The sequence below is a fragment of the Hippocampus bargibanti genome, linkage group LG16 (genome assembly GCF_051943395.1).
Source record: "Hippocampus bargibanti isolate YZ-2025 linkage group LG16, ASM5194339v1, whole genome shotgun sequence".
NCBI lineage: Eukaryota > Metazoa > Chordata > Actinopteri > Syngnathiformes > Syngnathidae > Hippocampus > Hippocampus bargibanti.
Genome location: NC_142749.1, coordinates 14149788 through 14163478, shown reverse-complemented (window position 1 = coordinate 14163478; position 13691 = coordinate 14149788). Strand labels below are relative to the sequence as shown.

General features: G+C 41.8%; 1 protein-coding gene across 2 annotated transcripts in view; it reads right to left on the bottom strand.

The window, feature by feature from the left end:
* Positions 1 to 12674, bottom strand: part of ltbp3 (latent transforming growth factor beta binding protein 3) — a 38302-nt gene extending 25628 nt beyond the window's left edge. For both annotated transcript variants that reach the window (XM_089016639.1, XM_089016640.1), the window contains exon 1: positions 10462 to 12674. In XM_089016639.1, the coding sequence (XP_088872765.1) occupies positions 10462 to 10699 (238 nt within the window). In that variant the 5' untranslated portion in view covers positions 10700 to 12674. The remainder of the gene's footprint in view (positions 1 to 10461) is intronic.
* Positions 12675 to 13691: the final 1017 nt, after the last annotated feature.

Sequence of the window (13691 nt, the reverse complement as noted above, 5' to 3'; positions counted from 1 at the left end):
AGCTACTCACCTACCTACTCACCTAGCTACTCACCTAGCTACACACCCAGGTACACACCAAGCTACTCGCCTAGCTACTCACCTAGGTATTCAACTAGCTACTACAGTAGCTAGTCACCCAGCTACTCACCTAGCTACTCAACTAGCTACACACGTAGCTACACACCTAGTTACACAAATAGCTACATATCCAGCTACACACCAAGCTACTCGCCTAGCTAATCACCTAGCTACTCACCTCGCTACTCAACTAGCTTCTCACCTAGCTATTTGCTCATCTATTTATTCATGTATTCATTCATTAATTTATTCTTACAAAGTCCCAACAATGGAAAGCGATTCCAAGACTGCGGTTGCAACTCGGCCTTCTCCACCTTCATAGGTCCACGCCGTCGTCATACATGTGGTTTCGTTTAAGACATTAAAAGTGTCGTCACGCTCTGGCAAGAGAGGAAATGTAAGATTTTCACTCGCCGGACAATAAAGGCTTTTCGTATTCCTTTAAGGACATCTATAAGGGGAAATACTTTCTTTAAAAGCTCGCGGGTTATGTCAAAATCTGTGGGAGCGATACGGTGCCATTGGAAAAATGACGTACGCGGCAGAGTGAGGGGGGAGAAAGTTATAGAGATGCGTTTGAAAGAAAATAATGTGATATCTCGAGCTTGTGATGACCTGCCTCTTCAATTCAAAACGGCGTATTCGCATTCCACAGCCGTAAAAAAAAAAAAAAAGTGAAACCCTGTACGTGCGTGGAAATGAACGTGAGGTTTTTGGCTGTTGGAAGAAAGGAAGGGTTGACGGAAGGAAAGGAAGAATGGGGGGGGGGGTGGGTGGATTACGAAGGAAGCGGGGGTCGAGTACAAAAACGAAAAAGGTTATCAGGGAAAGGGAGAAAAAGAAGGAGAAAAGAACAAGTGAGAGGGAGCTATGCAAGGGTTGGAAGAGAGAAGGAAGAAAGTGAAAAATTCCAAATTTGCCCGACAAATGGCCCGGGACGCGACCACCCACTCGATGGCGTCTGTCGTGACGCATCATCATAACGCACCCCCCCCCCACAAAACACCCCTTCCAGCGTCATTCCAACCACAGCCGCACCCTTCCAGCCCAAAAACAACAAATTACACACCACAAAAAACAGTTTAAAAAAATAAAGTTGCATGTAGAGCAGCACAAACACACACACCAAATAACCCGCTGCGACCCCCTTCAAACACCGCAAACAAGCATTAGCCACGCCCCCAATCACAGGAATCAGACTGTGAAATAATAATGACGCCAGTTGAGTCACTTTCTCTGTGATTCACGGGCCTGTCTGAACCAAGGAAGCCACACACACTTTAAATACAGACTGTTTCTTATTCTAAGCTCCATATTACACACTTTAGCACATGGCGGCACACACAAAACACACGAGGGCACATTTGGGTTCTGCGTGTTTCCACCGGTGTCGTTTTTCGGTTCGTTGGCCTGCGACGCTGACTAAAACGCAAATCGGGGTTAAAGGTGACGCAGAAAAATTGAGGGATTGAATCATTTCATAACACGTTGACAGAATTTCCCGAGACATGCTTCCTTCGCGCTAGATCATTTTTGGGTGTCCAAAATGGCTGTCGACGGGCAAATTGAAGACATGAAATCTGCCATAAGCGACTTGTTGTCATGAACAGGTGACGGTCAAATTCAAAATCGGAATCACACCGTTGCAGATGTACCTAATTCACTGGTGTCAAAGTCAAGGCCTGGGGGCCAAATCCGGCCCGCCATGATCATTTTATTCGGCCCGCGAAAGCAAATCAAACATTTCAATTGCCATGATGCTTGTTCAAGTTCCAATCAAAATGTCAAATTTTCATATATCAACCATAATAGTCATTATTCTTGACTTCCCCAAATTCATAACGACCCCTCTGAGTGGAAACAATGTGGCTCGCGACAAAAAATGAGTTTGATACCCCTAACCTGATTGATACAATTTTTGTATCATTGTAACATTTAATGGTTGAATGACAGCACGGTGGGCTAGTGGTTCAATATGACCCTAATACCAGTTGTCCAAACTGCTATGGTCAAAGTGTGACACTAGAAATCAGCTGATCTATTTTTGTACACACACACACACACACACACACACACACACACACACACACACACACACACACACACACACACACACACACACACACAAACACACAGTGATAATGCACTAGGGACTGTCCCTTTGGAGGAAATAGTTTGGCACTTAAACCCTGGATGAATGAAACAGAACAGATATGCTAGGCTAAGCTAAGCTAATCGCCCATATTAGAAAGCACTGCAACTGCTCGCGTCGATCCTCTCAGAAAGCTCAAGTGACGAGTCCTCACGTGACGTCAGAAAAGGACCGCCTCCTGACCGTAAAAAAAGACACATTGTAGCGTCTTTCCATCACGTCAATGTATTTTGCTGTACTGTTTTTTTTTAAAACCCTTGTGTTACATCCAAAAGCTGCCAGCAGAGGGAGTCCAAGCTCCATGCAAAGAATGTATCAGCCTGTGGAAATGGGCTGATTCATTCCTCACAGGAGTTGATTGCCATTTTTTTGTGGGACGTTACATGTCAGTCCAGATGCCTCAAAATGACACGGAAGACCTTCTTTAATCGATGGCAAACATGTATGCTTTCCTCTTCAGAACTATTTGAATCATATTCATAACTGGATGTGTAACAAGAAAGCATATTATCCGAATCCGAAGCCATTGTTTTTATTCTCCAGCAATGCAAGACGTCTTGGCGTGGCGTCACGAACTGGGGGCGGGACTTTCTGAAAGTGCCCAATTCGCAGCTCAATTTTTTGCAGATTTTGGACACTTTAAGTCATTTTTATTGGTGTTTTGCATTTGACTAAAAATATCATACTGCGTGTTTTGGGTAATTTAGATGCTATAAAACGTTTTTCTGATGTCAGTTAAAAAACAAAAAAGTGACGTCGGTTGCCCTTTAAATGTTCGTAATTCACAGCACAGATATTATTCAGTAAGATAACAATCCGTAATGGTGAACGTATCAGCTTTGAGGTTTGTGAATGCGATACAGTCTCAGAGCATGGCAGAGGCTCTCGGGGAGAAGCCGTGTTATTCTGTTTACCCTGGCTAATCGCTACAGCTACAAGGTCCCGCGCGATGGCGGCAGTCCCGGCGCAAGCATTCCTCTGAGCGGCTTTAAATAACTGCCCCCATTCTCTCCTCCGCCCCCAATCCCCAAGCGGGTAAACAGGAGGAGAGTGTTAAGGATGGTTAAAGAAGGTTGTTTGTTGGACTTGCAGGTCCATAAACAGCGTTTGAACACACGCAAACATGTACAGTGTTACTTTGTGACATTGCTATAAAAGAAGAACCCAAATTGCTGCTTTGTTTTCCAAACGTTATTTTACTGCAATACTTTGTGGGCCATTCAAGCGACTGGCTCTTTTACAGTATTATTTCTGTCAAAAGTGATGACTAGGGGGCATTTGAATTTAAATGACTCACAGGGGTGGTCTCCCTATATAACAAGGAAATTTTAATGTTAATAATTTAATTATTTAATCAAATAAAAGAATGCATCGAAGCTAAGATGGAGGTTTTTCGAGGCAGGGAAAGACCACCATTTTTTTTTTTTTAATCCTCAAACGACCTGTAGTATTCTCTAGTACAATACATTTATTACATAATGCAGTTTGTCTCCTTTGCGTTTCTGTTGAAGTAAGATGGCGGTTAAACATGGCCGCCTCCTTCAGAGGACGCGCGCTGAGTGGAATTTAATTCGCAATTACGTCAAATATGGTTACATCTTAAAAAATGTTGCTTTGATAGAACTTTTTGTTTGTGAATTTGTGAAATAATGGACATTAAAAATATATATAAATAAATTATACTCTGTCCCTTTAAAGGACAACCGACGCCTCCGGACAATTTGTGTCCATAATTTGTAAAATCACTTCAAACGACTTCTACTGAGCGTATTTTACAAAGATTCCACCGCATATAGCTATATTTTATTTTATGATCCGGAAGGACTTCTTCAATGGATTGCAAACATTTATGCTTTCCTATTTGAATCATATTCATAACTGGATGACTAACAAGAAAGCATCTTCTCCAAATCTGAAGCCATTGTTTTGATTCTAGAGCAAGGCAAGACGTCCTGGCGTGACGTCACGAACAAGGGGGCGGGACCTTCTGAAACTCGCCATCCCGACGTCATTTTGAAGTAGTTTTGGGACACTTTAACTCATTTTTATTGGACTTTTGCGTTTGACTAAAAATATCAGCCTGCGTGTTTTGGGTATTTTAGATGCTATAAAACGTTTTTCTGGTGTCAGTTAGGTAACAAAAAAATGGTGTTGGTTGTTGTTTAATTTACATGTCACGAAATCAAAAATTATTGTCGTTAAAATATTTACAAAATTGGAAATAAATATGCCATATTTAATCATAACAATCACTTATGATCTTTGGGATATTTGTATACAATTAATTAACTCATCTTGAATTCTTCTTCATGGAATCAAGTCAATCTAGTGACAAGCAAAGAGGCACATGACATAAATCGCAAGGCCACATCAAAATGAAAGACATCACTTCATGAATGTAACTGAGCCTTTTCCAAACCAAATACGAGCATGGAGTGTGTGTGTGTGTGGGGGGGGGGGGGGGTCACTTCAGGCTAAAATAAACCAAGCCACTCTGAATAGGCAGAAAGCTAACTCGACTGCATTTAACGCCACTTGTCTCCATTTTCAAACTCCCATGGACCTCTGACCTGTGCTGAGGGGGGGATTCATGGGTTAGTGGGGGGAATCAAAACAAACCGCAGGCTACTACTGTCATTCACCCGAAATAGAGAACCACATGGGAATTTCCCAGAATAGCCATTTTCAAATAATGACCATGAGGTCCACTTTGAGCAATAAGCAGCCCAGACCGTGACATAACTGGTCAACATCCTGTCGCGATAAGACGTCGTGCGATATCGTGAAAAGGCAGAAACACGGACGGACGGAAAGAATTAAGCATTGTTTATATAGCTGATTGAGAGGTGCTTCCCCAGAGCTTTTTCTGTCTAACGTCAAGCGAAATAAAAACGAAGCCAAAGCAGATGGAATCGCAGGCCAACGAAAGCGAAGCCAACGAATGCTGGATACTCGACAGCACAGTACAAACTGACGTTGTTTCTCTTTGTGGACGCTAGCACGCAACAAGAACAGTGTGCCAATTTTAAACTTTCTCCTAAACACGACTGGATTCAATCTGGAAAGGCAACAATGAAAGAGACGATGATCAGATACACAGTCGCTGACATCTTAATAGCAAGCGAAACCATAACAAGAAATGTTTATGCTAGGCAAAGAGGGAAAGAAGGCTAACTTCAAAATAATCCTGACCTTACCAAATAAAATATGAACCTTTAAATTTAGAGAGAGAGAGAGAAGCGCTAGCTAGTTAGCAAGTTGGATAATTATCATGCTAGAGAGAGAGACAGAATGAGATAGCTAGTTAGCTAGGGGGCTAATTCTCATGCTAGAGTGCGATTGAGAGAGAGAGCGACAGCTTGATAGTTAGCAAGGGGGCTAATTATCATGCTATCGAGAGAGAGAGAGCTAGCTAGTTAGCAAGTGGACAAATTACCATGCTAGAGAGAGCTAGCTAGTTAGCAAGAGGGCTAAATATAATGTTAAAGAGAATGAGAGAGAGAGAGAGTGCTAGGTAGTTAGCGAGTTGGCTAATTATCATGCTAGACTAGAGGGTCAGAGAGATAGCTAGTTAGCCAGAGGGCTAATTATCATGCGAGAGAGAGAGAGAGAGAGAGAGAGAGAGAGAGAGAGAGAGAGAGAGAGAGAGAGAGAGAGAGAGAGAGAGAGAGAGAGAGAGAGAGAGAGAGAGAGCACTCGCTAGTTAGCAAGTGGGCTAATTATTATGCTAGAGAGAGAGAGAGAGAGAGAGAGAGAGAGAGAGAGAGAGAGAGAGAGAGAGAGAGAGAGAGAGAGAGAGAGAGAGAGAGAGAGAGAGAGAGAGAGAGAGAGAGAGAGAGAGAGAGAGAGGGAGAGGGCTAGCTAGTTAGCGAGAGGGCTAATTATCATGCTAGACAGAGAAAGAGAGAACACAAAACCGCCTGTTCAACGTTATTAACGTTTATCTACTTTCGGTTAACAAGGTGCTCACTGTACGTTATTAATTTGCTTATTTGTGTCTTGTGGAACAGATTGTCGTAATGTTGATTGTTGTAAATGTCTTTTAGTTTTCACGGTTTTCCACAATAAACTTTTTGGACATCAGTACGAGTTTCGATAACTGTCATCAAATGTTGTTAGCAACACCAACAACACAACGTTATCCAGATATAACATTAAATTAAAAAAATAAAATCAAAAGACGACTTCATTACCGTGTCAGTGTATACATACGCACCTGTTGCTAGCTTTTAGCGGCGGCTACTGTGTTAGCAGCTAGCCGCATTATAATAGTCTTTGAATTCATCAGCCCAAGTCATCTTTGTGGGTTTTTTGTACCTATGCTTCAAAAAACGTGCTTGGTCAGGATGAGCTCACGTCACAAAAATGGGAAAAAGTCCTCATATTGTTGCCGCTTTCGCTGTGGCCGATTTAACACAAGGGAGAGAAATTTCCACCGGTCCACTCGCACACATTCCAGCGCGCACGCACAACAACGCGCATCTCGTGTTGCCAAATGCTCGCGAGAGCCAAAAAAAAAACGGTCATATTTTTCCATTCTTTTCTTTTGGACGATATTGGGGGGTTAATCCAGGATGCAGGTGCTTTTCAGAACATCTCCCACCTTTCCCAGAACAAATGTCTCGCAATCATCAGTTATTCCAGGAATTTTAAATGCAACGGCGGAGTTATTTGACACTGAAGCTCCAAAATGTAACAAAGTCACGACTCAGTAAAAAATATACGGCCAAGTTCGCTACAGAGCGTAACAAAAGTCTACACACCCCTGTTCAAATGTCAGCAGGTGTATGTGATCCAAAAAAAATGGAAACAAGGCATTTTTAAACTTTTTTTTCCACGTGAGCGAGAGTCCCACCAGCGTAGTGGGAGGGGGGGGGGTAATGTGGTTGCATAAGTGCGTATTAATATTTATAACATAAATCATGTCATATTTGGTCAAACAGTTACAAGTTGTTTTATGGCTAGTTGTGTATACAAGACACATTGGCCAAAAAAAAATAACTAAAACAAAATCGCCATTTTGAACTTTTGACATTGAATGAAATGAGACGTCAAGAGGGGGTAGGGGGGTATAATCGTCCGTTTGTCTGTCTATCTGTAACATAACCCTGAATACACACATCTTCTTTTAAAAGGTGTCCAAAGCGGTTTCATTTCCAGCAACGTATACAGTCATGGAAACACAAAAAAATGTTCACTCGCTAATGACTTCAACAGATGGAGAGAAGACATTTTTGTGTGTGTGTGTGTGTGTGTGTGATCAACGCATTGATACAAATTCTCAGTCATTTTATTTGTCAGTTAATATGTCAGATTTGTATTTATTTTACTGCGATATTAGACTCTATTTTATTACCGCGACATCATTTTTGGCTTAGCTTTAGCAACTGCTAATTTTTATTTTTAACAAGTACAGTGATACCTCATTTTATGAATGCTTTAGCTCACAAACTTTTCGCCTTAAGAACATTAAATTCGCGAGTATATAATCTTGACAGACGAACTAGTTTTCGGCAGTCGAACCGAACCAAACTCGTTTTCGTCACCACCCTTCTTTGAGTGCAGATGTGGTTTGTTATCAAGTGGAGTACTTTTGCTATTATAGTACCGAAAAAGACCACCACGGGCCAGTGTTAAGCCGAAGAGGACACAAAACAAAATTACAGTCGAGCAGAAGAAGGAGATCGTCGAAAAACACGAACGAGGTGTGCGTTTGTGTGACTTAGCGTCCCAGTATCAGTACGCTAAATCAACCATTGCTACAATGTCGCTAAGGGTGTTTCTGTGTTGTCTAAGCAATGGTCTCAGGCAATAGAAGAGTTTGAAAAACTTCTGTTGATTTCGATTAATGAAAAGCAGCTAGCAGGGGACAGTGTGAGTGAGGGTATTATCGCAGAGAAAGCACGACAACTTCACTCGGATATCATCAAGAGGAAACTACATCAACGATCATCACAAAGGTAAATAAAATGACTTTAATATACAGTACAGTTTATTTCTTTAATTACAATACAATAGCACGTTTATTATACATAAAATAAGGTATATTTTGTGTAGTTTTATGGCTTATTTTGTAGAAAATTATGATTTATGGGGACCTGGAAACGGATTATTCTAATTTTTAATGGTTTCTTATGTGAAATAAATGTTTGGTAGACGAACTTTTCGCCTTACACACACTTTCTGGGAACCAATTAAGTACGTAAGCTGAGGTATCACTGTAGTACTTCTCTTTTTGAGGGGGCGTGAAAGGAAGGAGGAGCTTGAGGGATATGGAAGTAGGGGGCGGGGTCATGTTCTATATGCACAGTCAGTAAGGACTGAAGTCAGTTGTGGGCTGGACAAGTCTAGTAGACTGTAAGGCTCCACGTCTGGCCACATTTGATGTGATGGAGTGGAGAAAGACTCAGTCAACGCCAACCAGACGCTGCGCCACATTTTTTTTCCTGGAGGGGGGGGAAATCTGAGAGCGTATTTATGTGCCATATAATGAGCCTTGGCACAGTAATTAAAGTGTGATATAGGAATGTTTTTTTTCTTCCAGGGATGTGACGCAGTGGAGGGAATTCCACCGCATTTCACCAGCTAATATTTTTTTTTTTTTTTTGTCCATCGGATCTAAAACCGCATTCTGGTTATCACATTTGAGATGACTTTTTGAATTTGAGATGGATTATATCTCATGAGGCGGAAAAAAAAATGTATAACACACTGATACCTTGGCTTACGAACTTAATTGGTTCCCAGAAAGTGTGTGTAAGGCGAAGAGTGTGTATTCCAAACATTCATTTCCAAGAGGAAACCATTAAAATGAGAATAATCCGTTCCCAGGTCCCCATAAAACATCATTTTCAACTAAATAAGCCTTAAAACTACACACAATATACCTTATTTTATGTATAATAAATGCTATTGTATTGTAATTAAATAAACTGTACTGTATAATTAAATCTTTTCATTGACCTTTGTGATGGTAGTTGATGGCTTGATGGAATGGAGTGGGAGGAGGGAGGGAGTTACTGTTTGTGTATCTATTAACTATATAGCTAGCTATCTATTGGCTGGCTATTAGCTATCTTTCTATCTACAGTACTCAGCTTTTCTTATCCCGTGCAGTTGAAATGACCAACACGGCACACTTAAGGATCTTCTCTAGCAACAATTGCAAATCTCCTACCCGAAACCACATTCTAAAAAAAAGAACTTTTTTAGTCCCCAAACAGAATTTTTAGTTGGAAAACTTTTAAAAGTGAAGCTTCCTGAATGACCGACATTTATGGCAACCATGTTAGTTAGGCCAGCAAAGCAAACAATCTGTTTCGACTTATATTTTGTTGAAGTTTTGATAAAAGTCAAAATCATTTTGTAAACTCACGTTTTTGGGGTTAAGTGGTGAAGGGACATATCCAGGAAAGCTAATTTTCACAACAGCAAAGTTTAAACAAGGGAGTTGAATTGCCAATGTTAACTCATTCACTGCCATTCACAAATTTATTGGGGAATTGAAAATATGACATAGAGCCCCATTTTTTGAGTTTTTCATGCTTGGGTGCTGATAAAGAGCTGATCAGACCTCTGGCAGAATTTGCCTTTTTTCCATGTTAGCGCTTTGTTCCAGCTTCCACTGTTGTTAAACCGCTATATGAACCAATATGTATGTACTGTATTGCATTGTATTTTGGCCAGCCACCCTCATTTCAAGCTCTTATAACTCCAGACCCATATAATTTAGGAATAAACTATTTTTTTCAGATGAAAGAAGAGAGTCTAAGGTTTCTACCATTGCATTGAATGTTGATGTAGTGATAAAACTCAATATTCTGTGGGTCCTGGAATTTGAGTGACAATGACAAAAACCCTGGCACTGGAGTGGATGTATTTTTGCACATGTCTGGCAGTGAATGAGTTAAAGTTGAGTGGTGACATTTTGGTTTTCATTCAAAAAATAATAACCGATAACCGATCACGTCTATTTAAATAACATTAGATTATGAGACCACAAGTAGAGTGAATTTGATTGTTTTTTTCTCATATCTTATTTTGCCTATTCGATCATTGACGTCATTGATTGATCGAAGACGATGACGAAAGTTTTGAACTTTTTCATAACATGACCATCCCTGGACGGACGCACCATCAAATTTAAGTAATCAGAAAGCGCCTCATCGTTGATCCCAATTGCCAAATGACATTACCCCACCTACCCATTCTCCCCACGGCCCCGAAATGCAAATCGATTGTCCACTCACCGACCCTGAAGCCCTGTCCGATGAGCGTGTCCGCCCCCTGGCCGTTCTCCGCTATGAGCGTGGTGTTGTTGCCTTGCTCGCAGCGGTCCTGGCATTGCCCCTTCAGGCAGACCCGCTTACAGATGAACGGCGCGATGACCACTTTGAAACGCTCACGGGTGGACAAACGCTCCGTGCACCGCGCCAGCCTGTGCACGCTGAGCCACACGAGAAGCAGGCGGCAGATCAGCGAGGGCATCGTGGCATCCTCCGGTGCCCCCCTTCACGCAAGCGGACACATGAAAAACACCAGCCGGCAGCGATCCGTTTTCTTCGCCGATTGACGACAAGCAAGCTCCTTGTGGGGGGGTTTCCCCCCTCTCCTTCAGAAAGAAAATAAAAATCACTCCACCGGCGTGCCTTGGTTATCCACCCGCAAAAACGAGTACCGTGGCATGGCTGGAAGTTCCCCCTCGAAAAAAAGTTCCTTCTTCGCCTGTTGCTTCCCGGGAGTGCGTGTGCGGCTCGTGGGGTGAAAGAAAAGGGAGGAAAGGAGGAGTAGGAGAAGTGAGCCAGCCCTCCGCGCAGAAAGACTGGCAGCAGGCCAGGCAGGCGGTGGAAGGGTGAAGCCGTAAAGTGCTTTTCCAGTTGGATAGTGAACGACTACGTTTCTTTCCCACCTCGCGCGGAAGCTTGAACGCACCACAGACCAAGTAAACTCATCCAGATTGTAAAATCCATCCCTGTTAATTTACACGTTTTTTATCATTTCAAATATTGTACGACGTACCACAACTTTAATACAGGAAAAAATCGCCTTTCTATAATTTTGTCACGGCAAACCAGCAAAAGTAATCCTCAATCGTGTACTTAATATTTTTATCGCTGCGTACGGTCGGATTGATAAAACGAATAAAGTGCGCATGCGCGGTAAACTGTGCATTTCCGCCTTTGTGTTTTTTTTTTATCATTTCAAATAATTTCAAATAACATACATTTTATACGGGAATTGTAATCATTTATAAGGAATCTTTTAGCCAAGGTTGCCAGGTATGAAGATTGAATGCATGATATCGATTTGGAGATGCCAGTTTTTTACGGAGGTGACGTCACGAATCACGTTATTTTTGTCGCTGGTAGGCAAAAGCAACAATGGCGAGTATGGACGAAGCGAATTACTGTAGCATGAAATCTGAACAATGCTACGAGTATGTGCGAAAGCTACCGTTAGAAGTCCGAGAGCGATACTTTGAGAAGCTGAGATATTGTGACGGTATTTGTAACTTGGCGGATCCTTACAATGTGAAGAATAAATGGGTTCACGATCCATCATTGTCACCGGACATTACTTTCACCGATATTTATTTTTACCCCGTCGATACTCCCAGACAGTTCGCTTACAATAGTTTGAAGGAATATGAGTCCCTCAAAGTTTATGAATACGTAGAAAGTGGACACGTGTATCCAATGTTTTATTACAACGTTGAACAGTCGCCGTATTGTTTTTTGAAGACAAAGTTGTTGTGTCCTGTTGTACATTTTGAAGATGCCAGTTGTTTACTTAGGTGACGTCACGAATCACGTAATTTCTCACTGGTAGGCAAAAAGCAACAATGGCGAGTATGGACAAAGTGAATTACTATAGCATGAAATCTGAACCGGTTTGATTTCTACTTTTACATGCTTGCATTTGGCTATTTATTATTGTCAATGCATCACCGAGAACAAATTGTGTCAACGACTCAAGTCTAATTGTCATATTTAAAATTCAATGCCACCATCTTGTTGGTGGTTTCACCAAATGGGGTAAAATGTTCGAAACCAAAAATAGAAATCCAAGTTTCGAACCTATAACAAGTGCAACCCCACACCACATCTACCCCTTTTTTGACATGAGGAAACAATATGACCGTCAGACGATTCCAGTTAGTTAAGCTAATGGCACTACACTCAGTCGACGACCACCACCCCCCAACCCAACTTTAAATGACTCCAATCACGACTTTAATGCCTGGGAAAAGTCAAATGTGTCTGGCGTCGACGTGCACCGCGTTCCCAAAGGGAGGAAGGCGCTAGTTGGGTTCATATGGTCAACATGGGGCAAGTGAGGAAAAACACAATGAGAAAAAGAAAGAGCGGGGAGGCAAGCGAGAGAAAGAAAAAAAGAGAGAACGTGAGTCACCCCCCCTCCACAAAAAAAAACGTGTTTACTTTCCAGACACTGAGGAAATGATTCCATGGAGTTAACAGGCTGCCCCGAAATCTCTCTTTGTCGTTTTTAACTGCCACTGGAACAAAAGACACACAAAAAAAGCTTATAATGTACACACATTGCACGCTAAATATCAAAGTGAAGCAAAGCAACAAAAAAACTCGTTATGAAAAACGTCAACGTCCAAAGTGCCCTCATTAAAATTGTATTTACAATGCATAAATGGTGGCACGTTTTTCGTGTTAAGCCTTCAGTCACAACAAAGGAGAAACATCAGCAGTTTGCGTGCGTTTGCAACCACAGCTGTCATGATTTAAGTGTTATTTGGGTTTGTGTATTGCGGGTGTGTTCAAAGACCGCCATCATCTGTCTGGCTGCAGTACAGTCGTTATGTCATGAAATCACGCGAGGAGTGAAACGAGGGTCGCTGTGATATCATCACGCCGAACGAAGCTGGGGTTGTTATGTTTTTTGGGGGCTGGATGGTTCGGAAATTAGGTATTAGAACAAACTTACATCTCAATGGAGGTTGAAGAAACAAGGTTCAAACTTGAAGTTGGTTCAACTTCACAGGGGGGGAGGGGCGTGGTCTCTGTCCTGGTCACAGCTGATTTCACAATTAATGTAAATGAGACAGTACAACATCCCAACCACCAGAGGGCAATGTACGCTTGATACAACAAAAGTTACGCATTTTATCAAAAAGTGAAATGCTATCAGGTGAAATTCCTGACACGTTTCAACTGTAAAATGAGCATGTGTAAATAAATAAAGGTATGTAAATGTTTTTAAACAATCTGCTTGGTATGTGTACCTCTCAGAAAAAAAACAGGTTAAAACTCGAAACTGGTTCAATGGGTTTGCGTCTCAGCCCCGGTCACAGCTGAACTTTGCTGCTGTGTTACTTCCGGGTAGAGTAAACGGTGGCGCGAATGGCTCCCGCTGCTCACTCACACACAAAAAAAGTTCTTATCTCGTGACTGTGAAGTGTCCTTGAGCGTTTTGAAAGGCGCTTAGAAATTAAATGTAGTATTATTGA